The sequence below is a fragment of the Protomyctophum parallelum genome (genome assembly GCF_964188405.1).
Source record: "Protomyctophum parallelum genome assembly, chromosome: 11".
Lineage (NCBI taxonomy): Eukaryota > Metazoa > Chordata > Actinopteri > Myctophiformes > Myctophidae > Protomyctophum > Protomyctophum parallelum.
The window spans coordinates 5,391,065-5,407,212 of NC_139707.1; the positions used below are offsets into that span (position 1 = coordinate 5,391,065).

Below are 16,148 nucleotides of genomic sequence, written 5' to 3' on the forward strand. Positions count from 1 at the left end.
AGGGCTTGGTGCTGCCTACACCACTGGTGCAGTGACTCTTCATATTCTGGAATTACATGAAGAGAAAAGATAAGTGGCATTAGTGTTATGTAGGCCTACATCACATTAGAAACACATATAGCCTTGTCAACCCCACAACCCATATTTTACAACTTAACATCCCTCTCCCAAGCTTACATTTTTAATATATACATTTTCATCCCCCCCTTTTGAAATATGTTTTCCCTTCAGCTTTGAATGAAGTTTAAGCCCAACATTGTATTGTGAGTTTGTGACAATACCAATTTTATATTGAAGATGAAGTGTTAGCATGTTTAACCAAATGGTTTACAGCTCTCAGTGTACGAATGGAACCAAATGGACCCTTACAGCTCTCAGTGTACAAATGGAACCAAATGGACCCTTACAGCTCTCGGTGTACAAATGGAACCAAATGGACCCTTACAGCTCTCGGTGTACAAATGGAACCAAATGGACCCTTACAGCTCTCGGTGTACAAATGGAACCAAATGGACCCTGTCCACTGTCTGAAGAGTTTGAATGCCAGTCAAAAACACACTATGAGCCATATTGGAACAGTTACCTTAACTCTTGTTATAAAACTCCACATCTCAGTGGCATTCATTCACAGATCAAGTTACCCAAACTGAATCATTTAAAACAAAGCTAAAGGTTTAAGTTTAACATGTAGTTACCTTCTTGCTACAGCCAGACGGTGTGTAACTTCTTGGTACAGACAGACAGACAGACAGACGGTGTGTATAACTTCTTGCTACAGACAGACAGACAGCCGGTGTGTAACTTCTTGCTACAGACAGACCAAACACACACCAGGAAGAATACATCAGAATGCTGCTTCCACACACAGCTTTATATAGTTGAGGTTTCAATTCAAAGGAGCTTTATTGGCATTGAGAGCAAGGCAAAAAGCACAATACAACAAATTAACAATACAATCAAAACTAAATGTATGTACATTTGAATTGAAAGTCAGAATATTCAATAAATCAGTGTCACACACACACGCACATGCGCGTGCACACACACACACACACACACACACACACACACACACACACACACACACACACACACACACACACACAGACAGACAGACAGACGCAACAGCGCAGCGAGAGAGAGAGAGAGAGAGAGAGAGAGAGAGAGAGAACTAACCTTTTTCTCAAATTGTGACGTGCTGGTGTGTGTGTGTGTGTGTGTGTGTGTGTGTGTGTGTGTGTGTGGGTGTGTGGGTGTGTGGGTGTGTTTGTTGCTGATTGGCTGCAGGCCCATCACCAAATGAATGTGCACAGGGGATTTTGGAGAGGGACAGCACAACAAGGAGATAGACATAACTTCTGACAGGAATGCACGAGAAACTTACTTTTTAACATATATCACATTCTCGCCGAGATATATTTTCGAGTTAATAAAAATTCGAACCGCCGACCCACGGATCATTGGACGACCTGCTCTACCTCCTGAGCCACAGCCACCCACACACACATACACACACACCACACACACACACACACACACACACACACACACACACACACACACACACACACACACACACACACACACACACACACACACACACACACACACACACACACACACACACACACACACACACACACACACACACACACACACACACACACACACACACACACACTTTTTTTTTTCTTTTTTTTTTGAAATTACAATTTAAACAATGTTTACTCACAACCAACAAACCGCCTGACAGCAAAGCAAGGCCACGGTTTGATATCTGGCCGGCCAGGGCTAAGATTGTCATCTTAACACTAACTTTGAACATGTGTGTTGGCAGCCATCAGCCTGCTGCGAGAGAGGGAGCCAGGGGCCTTTGTCATTCGGGATAGTCATTCCTTCAGAGGGGCCTACGGACTGGCCATGAAGGTGGCATCTCCACCACCCACGACACAACCAGCCAAGAAAGGTAAGGGAAGCGACCATTATCGACTGGTACCACACAATTCCATGGGCACCGTTGGAGGTGCGACAAAGAAAGCCTCCGAAGGTAAATGCAGATGCCACTTGAAGGGGCAGCCGGGAGACAGACCACGAGAGAAGTTGTAGCAATTGACCATCGCTCGGGCAGAGACCTCTTATATTCCTCCATATTTTAACTTTTTGTGTTTTTTACAGTAACACCCTATTTGTCCGATTACAGTGGCACACAAACGCATAGAAAGTAGCAGATCCACAAGCTCGAAATGCGCGTTGCGCTTGTTGATCTGCTACTTAACCCATTCTGAACGGGCACCCATTTTGGTGTTAGCATCATGTTATGCTTTAGCTATTGGAAAAATAGCAGATCTACAAGCTCATAGCGCGCCACCGAGTGGCGCGCTACGAGCTTGTAGGTCTGCTATTTTTTGAAAAATCGAAGAACGACTGACATTTTTAGAATCTGATCTCAGGTCAGAATGGGTTCATCAGACCAGCGTGTGTCCAGTGGAAACCTCGTATGAATCTGATCTCAGGTCAGAATGGGTTAAACAGTTTTGGACAGACAGTAACTCTGTGAGCCTGTCGGGTTCCAGTCACTCTGGAAAAAAACAGCATCGGCCAAAACACCTACATTGGCCACGTACATACAGTACCTGCTAGAAGATTGAAAGTGCAGCATGTGATATCATTAATCACTTTGTTCACATACTGTACTGTACTCCTTTCCAAATGGGAACATTCCTATATCAAAAACATCATATTAATATTACGTATTCGTTGCTGTCGGACAGAAACCTTGTATCTCCATATTTATTTATTTATTGTACTGTAAATGAATGCCCTGGTTTTGCATGCAAAAGTTGCGGAAAGAGCCATTCTAATGTGTCGTGAGCTTGTAAATCTGCTATTTTGAAAAGTGTGTCTCTGCTTGGGTTTCATCAAATATTGATGAAATAATTCCCTTTGTTTTTTTTTATCACTTTCTTTTTCTTTTTCTTGATGCAGCAATGAATAATTATAAATTTTGCGATCAATCAATTGCGACCCCAATCAAGGTCAGAACAAGACAAATAAAACAAAGACAGACAGTACAAGACAGTAAAAGTAATTAGTAAACTAGTATTGAAAGTACTAATGAACATAGTAAGAAAAAAGTAAAACAGCATTTTCCATCAGGGTATGGTATCTAGGACTAGGTTACATACAGTACATTGTATCCATCATTCAGTTAAAAGTATATTCAGTGATTTCACTTAAGTCAAATATCACTTATTTTTTTGTTTTGTTGTGATAATCCTCCCTACTATAGAGTGTGCTGGCCATATAAGGAGTTCCTCCCTGTCCCCAGTTAACCCCTGGGGGTCAAAAAACCTTAGGTTTCGTTTTTGACTCTCTATCCTGATTGGACGAAAGGCTGGGTCCCACAGCCAAAAACGAAACCTAAGGTTTTTTGAGTAAAATCACTGAATATACCTTTAAATAGTAAATTGCTCTATATCCAACTGTACACTTACTGAGGGCCTCTAACCAGAGGTCACCCAATGTCAGATTTGAAATAATGCCTTTTTGACTAAATAATAACTATATTGGCTTCATTTCCTGAAAAGTAATGTTAATGAACTTTAACCCATTCTGACCGGGCACCCATTTTGGTGTCAGCATCATGTTATGCTTTAGCTATTGAAAAATAGCAGATCTACAAGCTCATATCGCGCCACCGAGTGGCGCGATACGAGCTTGTAGGTCTGCTATTTTTGAAAAATCGAAGAGCGACTAACATTTTTAGAATCTGATCTCAGGTCAGAATGGGTTCATCAGACCAGTGTGTGTCCGGCGGAAACCTCGTATGAATCTGATCTCAGGTCAGAATAGGTTAATACAAGGTAGGTTTGGACATGCCAGTGACACATCGTGTATGGGCAAATCCTTGGTTTATCAATTTCACTCTAAGCTAGAGTGGAGGGGGGTGGCTTACAGCTGCAGCTTCATGGACTTTTAAGGTTGTTGATACGCAACTGCTCCCACTGTTGGCCGGAAAAGAGACAAACAATGACCTCTTCCACCTAATACTGAACACATGAGGTGATGTCTGCATGCTAATCACTTGTTTATTGTCTGTGTACTCACTACTCACTGACGTTATCTATCTCTCTCTCTCTCTCTCTCTCTCTCTCTCTCTCTCTCTCTCTCTCTCTCTCTCTCTCTCTCTCTCTCTCTCTCTCTCTGTGTCAGCGGGTGATGTCACCAACGAGTTGGTGAGGCACTTCCTAATCGAGAGCAGCCCTAAAGGGGTGAAGCTGAAGGGTTGTCCCAACGAACCTTACTTTGGTGAGCACACACGCACGCACGCACGCACGCACGCACGCACGCACGCACGCACGCACGCACGCACGCACGCACGCACTCTGTCTGTCTGTCTGTCTGTCTGTCTGTCTGTCCGTCCATCAAAGACTGTCGTTTGTCTCGATCTTCCAGCCTCCATAAAGACTAATCCTTCTATAATTACAGTACAGAGTTTGGGTTGAAGTCATCCAACTCATGTTCTCCCTACTAATTTCATCTCAAGGCAGCGTGACGTGTGTGTGTGTGTGTGTGTGTGTGTGTGTGTGTGTGTGTGTGTGTGTGTGTGTGTGTGTGTGTGTGTGTGTGCATGTGCGTGTGTGCGCGTTCACATAATTTGGAGCGACGCCCACCCGGAAGGGTTGACTAGAGCGGCCAATGCGTTCCTCCAGGCTTTACATTTTTGCACCAACAAAAATGAAAGCCTGGTACCGAGGCTAAGACTCCCTATACCCGTACCAAACTGACCTACCAACAGACATAGAGGGTCTAGAGACGCCCTATACCCGTACCAAACTGACCTACCAACAGACATAATAAATAATAATAATAAAACTTTATTTGTATAGCACCTTTCATGACATGAAATGCAGCTCAAAGTGCTTTACAGAACAATGGAGAATAAAAGAAAAGCAAGGCAACGACATTAAAAAACAAGCAGTAATGCAATACAGTGAGGACATGAATAAAAAAAAAAAGATCAATTAAAAGCAATGTTGTAGAAGTGGGTCTTGAGCTGAGCTTTAAAAATGTCTACAGAGGCTGCCTGACGAAGGTACAGTGGGAGCTTGTTCCATGCCGACGGCCCGTAGAAGCAAAAAGCTGCTTCCCCGTATTTTTTAGTTGCCATTTTTTTAGGCAAAGCGAGCAGGCCAGCAGTGGAAGACCTTAGGGGGGCGGTTTGGGACATATTTAGGCAGGCAGTCATGTAGGTAGGAAGGTGCGAGACCATTGAGAGCTTTATAGACTTTTAAAATCAATCCTAAAAACAACCGGAAGCCAGTGCAGTGATGCCAAAACTGGAGTAATATGTTAGTTCTAGTTAAAACTCTGGCTGCTGCATTTTGGACAAGTTGTAATCTGTCAGTTGTTTTCTTAGGCAGTCCTGAAAAAAGTGCATTGGGTGCATAGAGGGTCTAGACTCCCTATACCCGTACCAAACTCAAAACGAACGTAAAAGAATGCCTTTCGTCACAATACGAAGTGAACATCATTTAACTCCTTGAATCGCCTGACCCCTCCCCTGCTTTCTCTGTAAATATACATCTACGAGCTTTTATTCCAATATGTTTTCTAGTACATTTTGTATTGAATTGTATTATACTGTACGTAGTAGTGATGAATTGTGTACAAAGGACCACAATGGAGTTTTGTGTTATCCTTTTAGCATAACCTTTGCCTTTAATACCTGTACTGTCTGCTAATCAATCAATGATGATGAATGAACTGTATGCTGTTTGTGTCCCCCCCACAGGCTGTCTGTCTGCCTTGGTCTACCAACACGCCATCACGCCACTGGCCCTACCCTGCAAACTGCTCATCCCTACCACAGGTCTGTGCCAATGGGCTCTATACCGGTATACAGCATGCTCACACGCCATTTTGGAAAGCACTTGGGCCCCTTTCTGGATCCGATTCCTCGGTTACCTTTTCTGTATTTTGGACGCCGGTACCCTATAGGGTCCCTTGAAAGTTAATCTTCTCTCCAATAGACGCAGCTGTACCACTGTTTGGTCACGGACAAAACTAGCGTCGCTTGAGCTGAGATGAGATGTTTCAAAGAGGCATAAAGTAGCAGTAGGAGACCGCGGAAACTTGTGCGAAGCGGGGCTAATTATTTTTTTACTGTGAAAATCTTATGAATTTGTAAATTCACACTCTCTCTCTCTCTGCATGTTGTCTAGATCTCCATGAAGAAGTGTCTGAGGCGGTCACACCAGCAAACCCCCTGGCTGAGCGACTCAAACAAGGAGCAGGTGTGTATTTAGCACATGCATTCAGTGGCACAGATCCCTTTCAATTACGCGTTCATGAGACATATACGTAGATGATTGCCTTGAAATGTCTGCACATAATGGGGAAGTTGAAATGAAATGGCTATATGGGTAAAGAAAAAGGCAATATTAAAAAAGCGGATATGGGTAAAAAGAAGAACATGAAAGTTGCTGTACTGTATGTGTCCACTGTCCAGAATGAAACAGAAGATCTAGATCCTTAACTAGACAGTAATTTAAAGTCATGCTGCGTAACAATTTTAGTCGTTTTTGGAATTTGGAGGTGTCACCTCTCGTAGCTCATAGTTTTGTGGAATGTTTATTGGGAAAAATCTACCGGTGACAGATTATATAAAAGATTACTTCCGTTTAATTAGAAAAGTTAAACAGTATGACTTTAATGTGAAGGAAAACACCAGTTTTCATGTTTCCTGACGCATAACATAACACCACTTCCTTGTTACTCCAGTGCAAAAGGCCCCTGCTGATTCCCATGGTAAACCCTGTGTACATTTATTTGGATTGCTTCTTCTGGAATGCTACTCGTTTCCTTGAATGCTAGGTCTATGTATGCCTCAAAACATTTGTTTGAGTGTGCGTGTATGTGTTGCGCGGGTGCGTGCGTGCATGTTTGTGTGCTGCAGAATTTGTGTAGATTTGTCTTTCTTACAGTTCTTGTTAACATTGCCGTCCAGCTTTATGTCCAAATATGGAAAAGTGTTTGATGTGGAATGACACTGGTCGATGGATGTGTTTAATGTCCGTGCTCTATCTGACCATGCCTTGTCTGAGAGAGCATGCAGTGTAATGACAAGAATACAGCACATTATATAGGCTATACGCATTTGTGCATGAACAGGTCGGTTAAAGAAATGTTAATGTCATTAACAAACAAGTCTGTGCAGCCGTGACTGTATGCATACTGCATAGGTTACTGTTGATTCCCATTCTGTTGTCTTCAAGAAGCCTGTGTCCCCCGCCCTGTGTTGTCTTTGTTCAGTTCAGTCTGGTGGTGGAAGTACTTTTACTTAAGTCAAAGTAAGAATGCCACGCTGTGAAAATACTCTTGTTACAAGTAAAAGGCTTGTATCAAACTTTCATGGGAGTAGATCAGTATTAAAGTAATGGCATCAATATGTATTTTACAGAACCAAAGCGAAAAGTTGTAAAGTGTACTTCAAAAATAGCAGACCATGCAACGCATTGTGAGCTTGTAGACTTTCTATTTTTGAATAGTCGCAGCATTACGGGCTAAAGAGGTTAATGAATGTTCTGCATTAATAATCTAAATATGCAATGTAACTACCGGTAGCTATAGTATAATAATTTTAATGGAGTAAAAAAAAATGAAAAGACAATTGTCTCTAAGATTATGCTCTAGTTGTGCATTGAAAAAGGGACATACTCAAGTTAAGTAAATGCACCTCAAAGTTGTACTTGAGTAAATGTACTTATAGTTTACTCTCCACCACTGGTTCGGCTCAGTCTCTCGCTGCATGATAAAACAGCCGGTGACTTTGTGTGTTGCTGTGGTTGTTTTCCCCCAGCATGCAACGTGCTGTACATCAACTCCGTAGAGATGGAGTCCCTGACGGGTCCCCAGGCTGTGGCCAAGGCCATCAGCGAGACGCTGGCCGCCACCACGGCCTCTACTGCCACCGTCGTGCACTTCAAGGTGTCTGCGCAAGGCATCACGCTGACCGACAACCAGAGGAAGTGAGTTGACCCTTTTTTTTTTTTTTTTCACTTTTTATTGAAGGAAAAAACAGACAAGAAAAACAACAAACAAGACAAAACGGAAAGAAAGAAAATAAGACAAAGACAAAAAACAAAAAGACAAGGCTGCATTTTTCATATTACAAAATACATTCAATGAAATCCTATTGCAATATCGCTAGGCTGAGAGAAGAGATCCCACTTTTCCCACTTTTTATAGAATTTATCCTCTTGTAGTCTAAGTATGAATGTTAGTTTTTCCATAGCATACAGTTCCTCAATAATGTCCATCCATTGATCTTTCGTTGGTGGGTCCTGTTGGCACCAGCGTCGTGTGATTGCTTTTTGAGTTGACCCATTTTGACCTGAGATCAGATTCTTAAAATGTCTTCTACATCCTGACAGTTTTCTGAAAAAGCTATGTTTCTATGTCAGCCGTGGCGCGCTATGAGCTTGTAGATCTGCTATTTTTCAATAGCTAAAGCATAACATAATGCTAACACCAAAATGGGTTCCCGCCCAAAATGGGTTAAAGGAGAAACCTGCATGCCATAGTGCATTATTGTCCTAGCGATATTGTCCTTGTCGCAATTATTTGTGCGATAATATTAATCGCCAAAGGGGAATTGTCATAATCGTGCAGCCCTACTTCATGCCCTGGGAGGGGATTACAGGGGTCCCCAGAACCCCCTTAGCTTAGCATACAAAGTGTTACAAACTCACTTCGAATGAAAAAAACAAAAACAAATTTGTAATTATTTGCATGAATGAAAATTCTAAACACAAACTGACAAATGGAGACATGCTGTGATGGTCGGTTGAGGAACATGCGGTCTGCAGCCACCGTAACAGGACACTTTGTACGCAGCTTTGCATTCAGCGACGCCAAACATAAAGTGGCTTTCAGGGAATATATATTCATCTGCATGTGGCCTCATTTGTTCCACAGGCTTTTCTTCCGACGGCACTACCCGAGCAACACTGTCACTTTCTGTGATATCGACCCTCAGGACAGAAAGTGAGTACCCTGCTATACAGCATGTATGCATTAGGCCAACATTTTTCATTTCAAGGACCCCCAGTTAACTATGCATTAGGCTACATACCTCCATAACATCTGTGTGCAAATGGAGCCAAATGGACCCATATGGATAAAACATCTATAAAAAGTTGAAATATATGGAGCTACTGTATTATTAGGTTTCTGCCCAACAGCAACCATTATCGTTGTTGTCGGTCGAAAACCTATTATCTCCATAATTTTAACCTTTTTATTCATTTTCTCCTAAATGAAGGCCCTTCTTCATCATACTACAGCGTAAAGAAAAACATCAAAAGTAGCAGATCCACACTGAGCTTGTAGATCTGCTACTTTTGCCACTTTTGAATTTGAATTGAATTGAAAAGTAACAGTTTCTCTGTCGGTTTCCACCCGACAGTATAGTTTTGTATACACTGTATTTATATAGTACAGTACATTGTACCTGTATCTGGGTGGGATATTATCTGAGCTTTTGAATCAGCTTTCCAAAGAAACCATATGGCTCTTTTGTTCCCTGTATTGATCTTTAACTGTTGCAGATATTATGTAAGTTAGGTGCATAGATGTGCGTTAGCTCACAATGCGATGCGGCATATTGTGAGGTTGTATATCTGCTATTTTCAAAAGAGTTTTATACATTCGAAAACTTGAAATGGGACATTCTGCACAATGAGTACTTTAAGTAGGCCTACATTTGATGCCAATACTTGTACATTTCACACCATCCATCATCCAAGTAAAACATTTTACCACTGTTGCGTAAGCTAACATGAAATATTCAACCTGTGTGTTACAGGTGGAACAAGCCAGAGGGAGGCACAGCCAAGTAAGTGCACAAACTCCCAGAGACAAGTCTTCTCTATACCTTCACGGGGGTGTATGACTTTCATCCGACGGAGCATTGGTCCGAACGACAACCTACCTCCTCCCTCACCCTAACCCTAACCTCCCCCGGGGCAGACACCTAAACCTAACCGCAACCCTCTCCCGACCCGCAGCGCGACCCGCAGCGCTCCTTCGGAGCAATGCTCTGTCGGATGATAGGACGCCTCCCCCTTCACGGCACCCATCTTTAATGGAGTAGTTCACCCAGAAAACGCATTCCTGAGCCAATACGGCAGTGTTTCCATTGAGTCTGCTACTGAGCAGCCACCCCGTCATCATTATTGGCTCAGGAATACAACACAAACAAACAAATAAACAAACAAACAAACAAAAATAACCATGAATTTCACAGGGTGTGTAATTGATAGAAATCAAGTAATTATGTGGGTGAACTACTACCTTTAATCTAATGTAGATTCTTTGAATAGCCTTTTTGATTATTATTTGTTTTCTTCTACGAATTGACACAAAATTGTATTTCTAGTTTGATTAACCACTTTGTTGTGTAGCGGTGGACTACACAAATGGTGGAAATAGGCCATTAAAATCAAGGCAAAGGTTTGAAATAATCATGATAATGATAATACATTTGAAGTGGTATCGCCCAGGCCTGCTGAAAACAGAGGCTATGCAGCATTTAATAGATGGATAGGTGGCTGGGCACAAGATAAAAGCATCCTTCCCAGCTGCCAATGAGCCGGGCTGTTTGTTGGCAGAGGATGTCTGAGATTTGCAGTGGTCTCGTTCGGGGCTTTTGATCACAGCTGCCACAGACTTGTGGATTTACAACTGGGGTCCAAATCCAGTGGTGGTATCTAAGTACAGTACATAAATACTGTATTTAGGTAAAATGTTGAGGTATTTCTACTTGAGTGTTTCTAACTTCCAATACTTTTACTTGTATTGTAAAGTATCCAAATATTGTGCTTCTACTCCACTACATTTATTTGAAAGCTTTAGTTACTACCGTACTTAGTTTGTAGATGTAGATTATGTTTTCAAAACATACATTGGCCACTTCGGCACTATATACATTTCGGCCATTTGAAAATGGCCAATCTACAAGCTCACAATGAGTCGCCATGCAACGCATCAACAGTGCATTTCTATAATGCAGTATTGAAATTGAATACTTAGTACTCTTTCCACCACTGTCCAAATCTGATTGTGATTTAACCGTGGTCTGGATAACGTTTCAGACTTCATTGGAGTCTATAAATGTACTAGTTTATGAGAATGATTTCATTTCCAGATTCCGTGTCCTTGGAAGACATATAGATTTAGTTGTATAATTATAATATATCGATTTCCTTTTTATGATCATATTTGTGGATGTGCCACATAATAAATCCATTGCACGCCTTTCCACTGACTATTATCCAAAACAGAACAAAATTGGCTGAGGTCTTATCAGATATTAATGATTGATATTTGTTTCTGTGTCGTATGACAAAATAACTAGGTCTTTGATTAAAAGTATTTTCGTGTAAAGTAGACAAGGACACTGCGTGAAAAGAGGAGTTAACGGGCAATTATGGGCACTAGATTTGCCCATAAACCTCACGTTTAGCAGGCATACAGTAATATACGCTAATATGCAGGGTACAATTCGGGAGTTTACCGGAGTTTGTTGGAAAGTTTAACGGGAGTTTCCTGTAATCTACACATCCGTATTCCAGGCTTTTTGCGCAGTGGGATTCAACTCATACTGATTCTGTGCTTCCAGGTTCTTTGGGTTCGTGGCACGGAAGCAAGGAAGCACAACCGACAACGTCAGCCACCTGTTTGCCGAGATGGACCCCGAACAGCCCGCCAGCGCCATCGTTAACTTCGTCTCCAAGATGATCAGCGCGCAGAAACGATGAGAGGCTGACCAAAACAAGCAAGAATCCTGGCGCCTTTTTTTTTTTTCTTTTTTTTTTTCTGCTTTGGTTGTTTCTTTTCTTTTTCTTTTTAACCACACAGACACTTGTTTCTTATTTCGGACTATTCAGCATTTTGATTTTATGCGTCACCTTATGTCTTTCATGTGTGCCTTTCGCTGAAGCGAGATCGTGTGAATGTTCTTTGTGAGCACAGGAGAGCTAGAGGGAAGTGTGTGAAAGAGAGGATCAGTGGTTCTCTATGTGGGGTCCAGGGACACCCTCGCCCATGGGTTCTTATGGGGGTTCCAAGCGGTCCCCAAATGACTTAATTTAACACATTACAGTACGTAGGCTATTTGATTTGAAAATATCTGATTTACAAGTTTGCAATGCGTCCCATGGTGACATGCTTTGTGGTCTTGTAGACCGGCTATTTTCATGAAATCTTCCCTGGCACATTTTTATTTATTTTTTCAAGTTGGGGGTCCGTGTGACATGAGAACCACTCGAATAGATAGAATAGAAGTGTGTGTGTGTGTGTGTGTGTGTGTGTGTGTGTGTGTGTGTGTGTGTGTGTGTGTGTGTGTGCGCGTGTGCGTGTGTGTGTGTGTGCATGCGTGTTTCTGTGCATGTGCTTTATTTCTCGGACGGACTCTTGGATGGACCAGAGGAAGTGGGTGGGGGGGGGGCGGGCGTGGCTGTGTATGGCGAGTGACGATGTGGGCGGGAGGCCGGTTTGATCTCCCTGGCAGGGTGACCATGAACAGGACGAGGCAAATGTTGGCGTGAGCAAAACTTCCGTTTTGCCAACGCATAATTTTGTGTTTGTTCTTTCGTTTTTTTATTTTAAATTTTTAAAGGAAGAAGTCAAGTTGTGCGATGCGAGGGTGGATTGTAAATCTTTACTGTGTCAGGCTTTTTTCCGACTGGTCAACCAAAGAAGAAGAAGAAGAAGAAAACAATAAGTGGTCAGGGCGTATATAGTTTGCCACTGTCAGAGGGTTGAAAATGTTCTTTTGTAAAAGAAATATGGCTGCTTAATCAAATTTTACTGAACTGTTTCTCACTCTATGTAATGATACTGTAGGTTGGTTTCATCCTTGGTGCATCTTTGCCTTCTTGCATACAATGTTAAGAGGACATTTTTGTTTTGCACACGGCAAGGTGAATCAGTGTAAATATTCTAGATTGCTTTCCGAGTAGATCTGTACTCAAAGAATTTTGGTGCCTGACTTTTTTTTTTTAAATGAATAGCTTTCTAAGGAAGGAAAGAATGAAAAAAATAAGAAAAAAACTAAAAAAAAAACTAAAACATCCTAGCTCTCTGATAATATGCAAATTCCCAAAACGTTGAATGATTGTCCAATTTCAAACAGTTCCAGATTCTTGTCGTATGTAGTACGGTTTCTTTTCTTTTTTTAAGGGAGAAAAAAAAGGCAATAAATTGTCTTTTTCACCCACCATGCAGCTGTGGTGTCTTCCAACAAGTCGAGGTGGGGAGAGTTTTGTTTCCTCACCAGTTCTGTGATAAAAAAGACAGACCAGTGGTGGAAGAAGTGCTATGATTTATTTTACTTAAGTAAAATGTAGCAGAATTGGAATACATTTTATTGTCAAATCACAGGTGGCAATTACACAATCCGACACATCAAAGGTCCGACATGCGGAAATCACCTTCACTCCCGACATGCGTTGCGCCGTGCTTGCGGTTAGGATTGGTTAGGGTTTTGGTTATGGTGTCTATCTAATGACAGACGGACCAATAGTATGCCGGAACTAAAGCCTGCCCCCTTTCAAAATAGACACACTATTGAAATGGGGCTTAATTGGTTAATGCATGTTTTATAATGTAAATCTGCAAAGTAACTTGTAACTGACGCTTTCAAATAGTTGTAGTCGTGTAAAAAAGTACAATGTTAGACCTCTGAGATGCAATGGACTTATACAGTATACAGTATTGAAAAATGTACATAAAACAAAAGTACCTCAAAATTGTAGCCTACTTAAGCTCAGTACTTAAGTAAATGTACAAAGTTACTTTCCACCACTGAGGGAGACACCAGTTAGTTGGTCATGATTTATTGATTCAGTGCACCCAAACATCCTCCTTTCTTTTTTTGAACGGTTTACAACATACTTTGTCGCACGCACAGAACCGATCTTCAAGCTAACAATGTGGCACGTTGTTAACTTTAAGATCAGTTATTGTCTGCATGTGACAGCGCCATAGGACAAATCATAAATTAGACCAGTGGTTCTAACATTGGGGATTCAGGGACCCTCTGGGTTCCAAATGGACCCACAAATCTGTGGTTCCATATGTACACTCTGGGGATCCTTGAGATTTAAGGTTTGAGAACCACTGAATCAGCCATTATTAGTATCCTAATATGCCAGCCTTACTAGGCCACAGCTTGCACTTGTGTACACACACTTTTCCACTCATCCTCGAAGGGCTAAAAAGGGTTTTAAGATGAGAATCTTCACAGCCAATGGTTGCACTACTGTCACGCTCTCCATCTTTTTATGATTTATGATTTTTTTATATATATATATATATTGCTGTTGAAAATCTCTGCCAAACCTACTGAGGGGCGCTATTACCACAGAGAGAAGCTACTATCAATAACGTTATGCATTACATCAGCCGGCCGAAACTGTTAACAACCACATCCTACCCGGAAGTAAGCTATACAGTACATATAAATATACCTATATAAATATATATTGAGAAAAAAAAGAAAAAAAGGAAAGAAAAAAACTTCCAAACAGTGACTAAAATATTTATTATTTGTTTTTGCTCTGTTGCTCTATGTTAACCTGTATACATGTATTATATCGTATACATCTATAGATTACTGAAAGCAAGAAAAAAAGCTCTTTATTTTGGCAAAACTTTTGAAATCACCAGATTTTGAACTGTGTTGAAATATATATTGTGTAAAGTGTGTGCATTTTAAATCGTATCACTGTCGTTTTTGATGTTTGTTTTTTTTTTGTTTTTTTCCACAGCTCTTAACATTTCTTTTTTTTTTTCTAGCATTGAACATTTTTGGGGTAGGATTTGTTTTTAGTATGCAGTAAAAATCCTCAGTGTGTTAACACTGGATTTTACTGTGTAGGAGTGGACAAAATACTTAAGTGTGAAAGTTTGTTGTGACGAAGGGTCAAAATGGAGTTATCCTGAAGTGTTGCCAACAGATTGTTTTTGACTAAACTTAATTAAATCTGCCTAAAAACACAAAGTTTAGCACTTAAATGTTGTAGGAATTAATGTAAACGAACAATGCATTTCCATTTGTCAAAATTGTTAAGAACAAACAGACTTTGACCGAGTAAAGGTAAACAGAGTCTTTTGCATGCATGGAAGCAGAAATACTATTGTAAAAAGAAGAAAATAAATGATAAAACGGCACACAGCACCATTAAACGCATCCTACTTGCTTGGGACAAACGCCCTATATGGCTATGAACTTAGTGTGTAGCTGCTGCCCTCATGTGGTGTAGAAAAATATTACAAGTAGCCCACATACTTATAATACAGTGTTTTAACTGTAATAGCAACTCAAATTATAGTTTGAGTTAAAATGATTTGATAATTGAAAAAAGTACAAAAAAAAAAAAAAAAACGTTTTTTTTTTTTTTTTTTTTACATATGCTCATTTACAAAAAAATGAGTTTTGCTTGTATTCAGCCCTGCATACGGACTGAATAGGACCTGAATAGTATTAGGGACATGACTCCTTTTTATTGCCTGTTACACGAGGTCTTATTTAGTTGACAGCATGATAATACATGTTCAGAAGAGGCCTGCAATGACCGCATATAGCCTGTACTGTACTCTTAACTCGGAGGTCGATTCTTCTAGATTAAAAAAAAAAAAAAAAAAAATATATAGTGCTTTATGGGGCACTTTTATATGAGACTAGAATGTTCCATAATTTAACTGCGAGAGCCTGCATGCTCAAGTCAAGTTGTGTTCCCTAGTCTTCACATTTTCCTAACTGCAGGAATTCTCCCATCATGATAGTAGAGAGAACAAAAATCTAATATACTGTATTTTATATACACATATATATATATATATATATATATATATATATATATATATATATATAAAATAAGAATCAAATGATGCCTGTAATTTTCAGTATCTTATCAGTCTATGAGGACAAAAGAGTACATTTCTGCATAAGACATGCTTGTTTTGTTTTGTTTTTTGTTGTTTCTTTTTTGTTTTGTTTTGGGGTTTTTTCTTTTTGGGGGGGGGGGGGGATTCTCCACAACAAATCGAATGTTAGCCTCAAGCCCATTCATACTTTGTTG

At 40.6% G+C, this 16,148-nt stretch overlaps 1 protein-coding gene across 1 annotated transcript in view; it reads left to right on the top strand.

The window, feature by feature from the left end:
• tns1b (tensin 1b) overlaps nt 1-15,898 on the top strand; it is a 322,987-nt gene extending 307,089 nt beyond the window's left edge. Inside the window, 9 exon segments of the mRNA XM_083777327.1 lie at nt 1,838-1,966; nt 4,213-4,308; nt 5,795-5,872; nt 6,225-6,296; nt 6,784-6,810; nt 7,862-8,030; nt 8,980-9,048; nt 9,869-9,898; nt 11,684-15,898. Coding sequence (XP_083633453.1) covers nt 1,838-1,966; nt 4,213-4,308; nt 5,795-5,872; nt 6,225-6,296; nt 6,784-6,810; nt 7,862-8,030; nt 8,980-9,048; nt 9,869-9,898; nt 11,684-11,822 — 809 coding nt within the window. The 3' untranslated portion in view covers nt 11,823-15,898.
• Nucleotides 15,899-16,148: the final 250 nt, after the last annotated feature.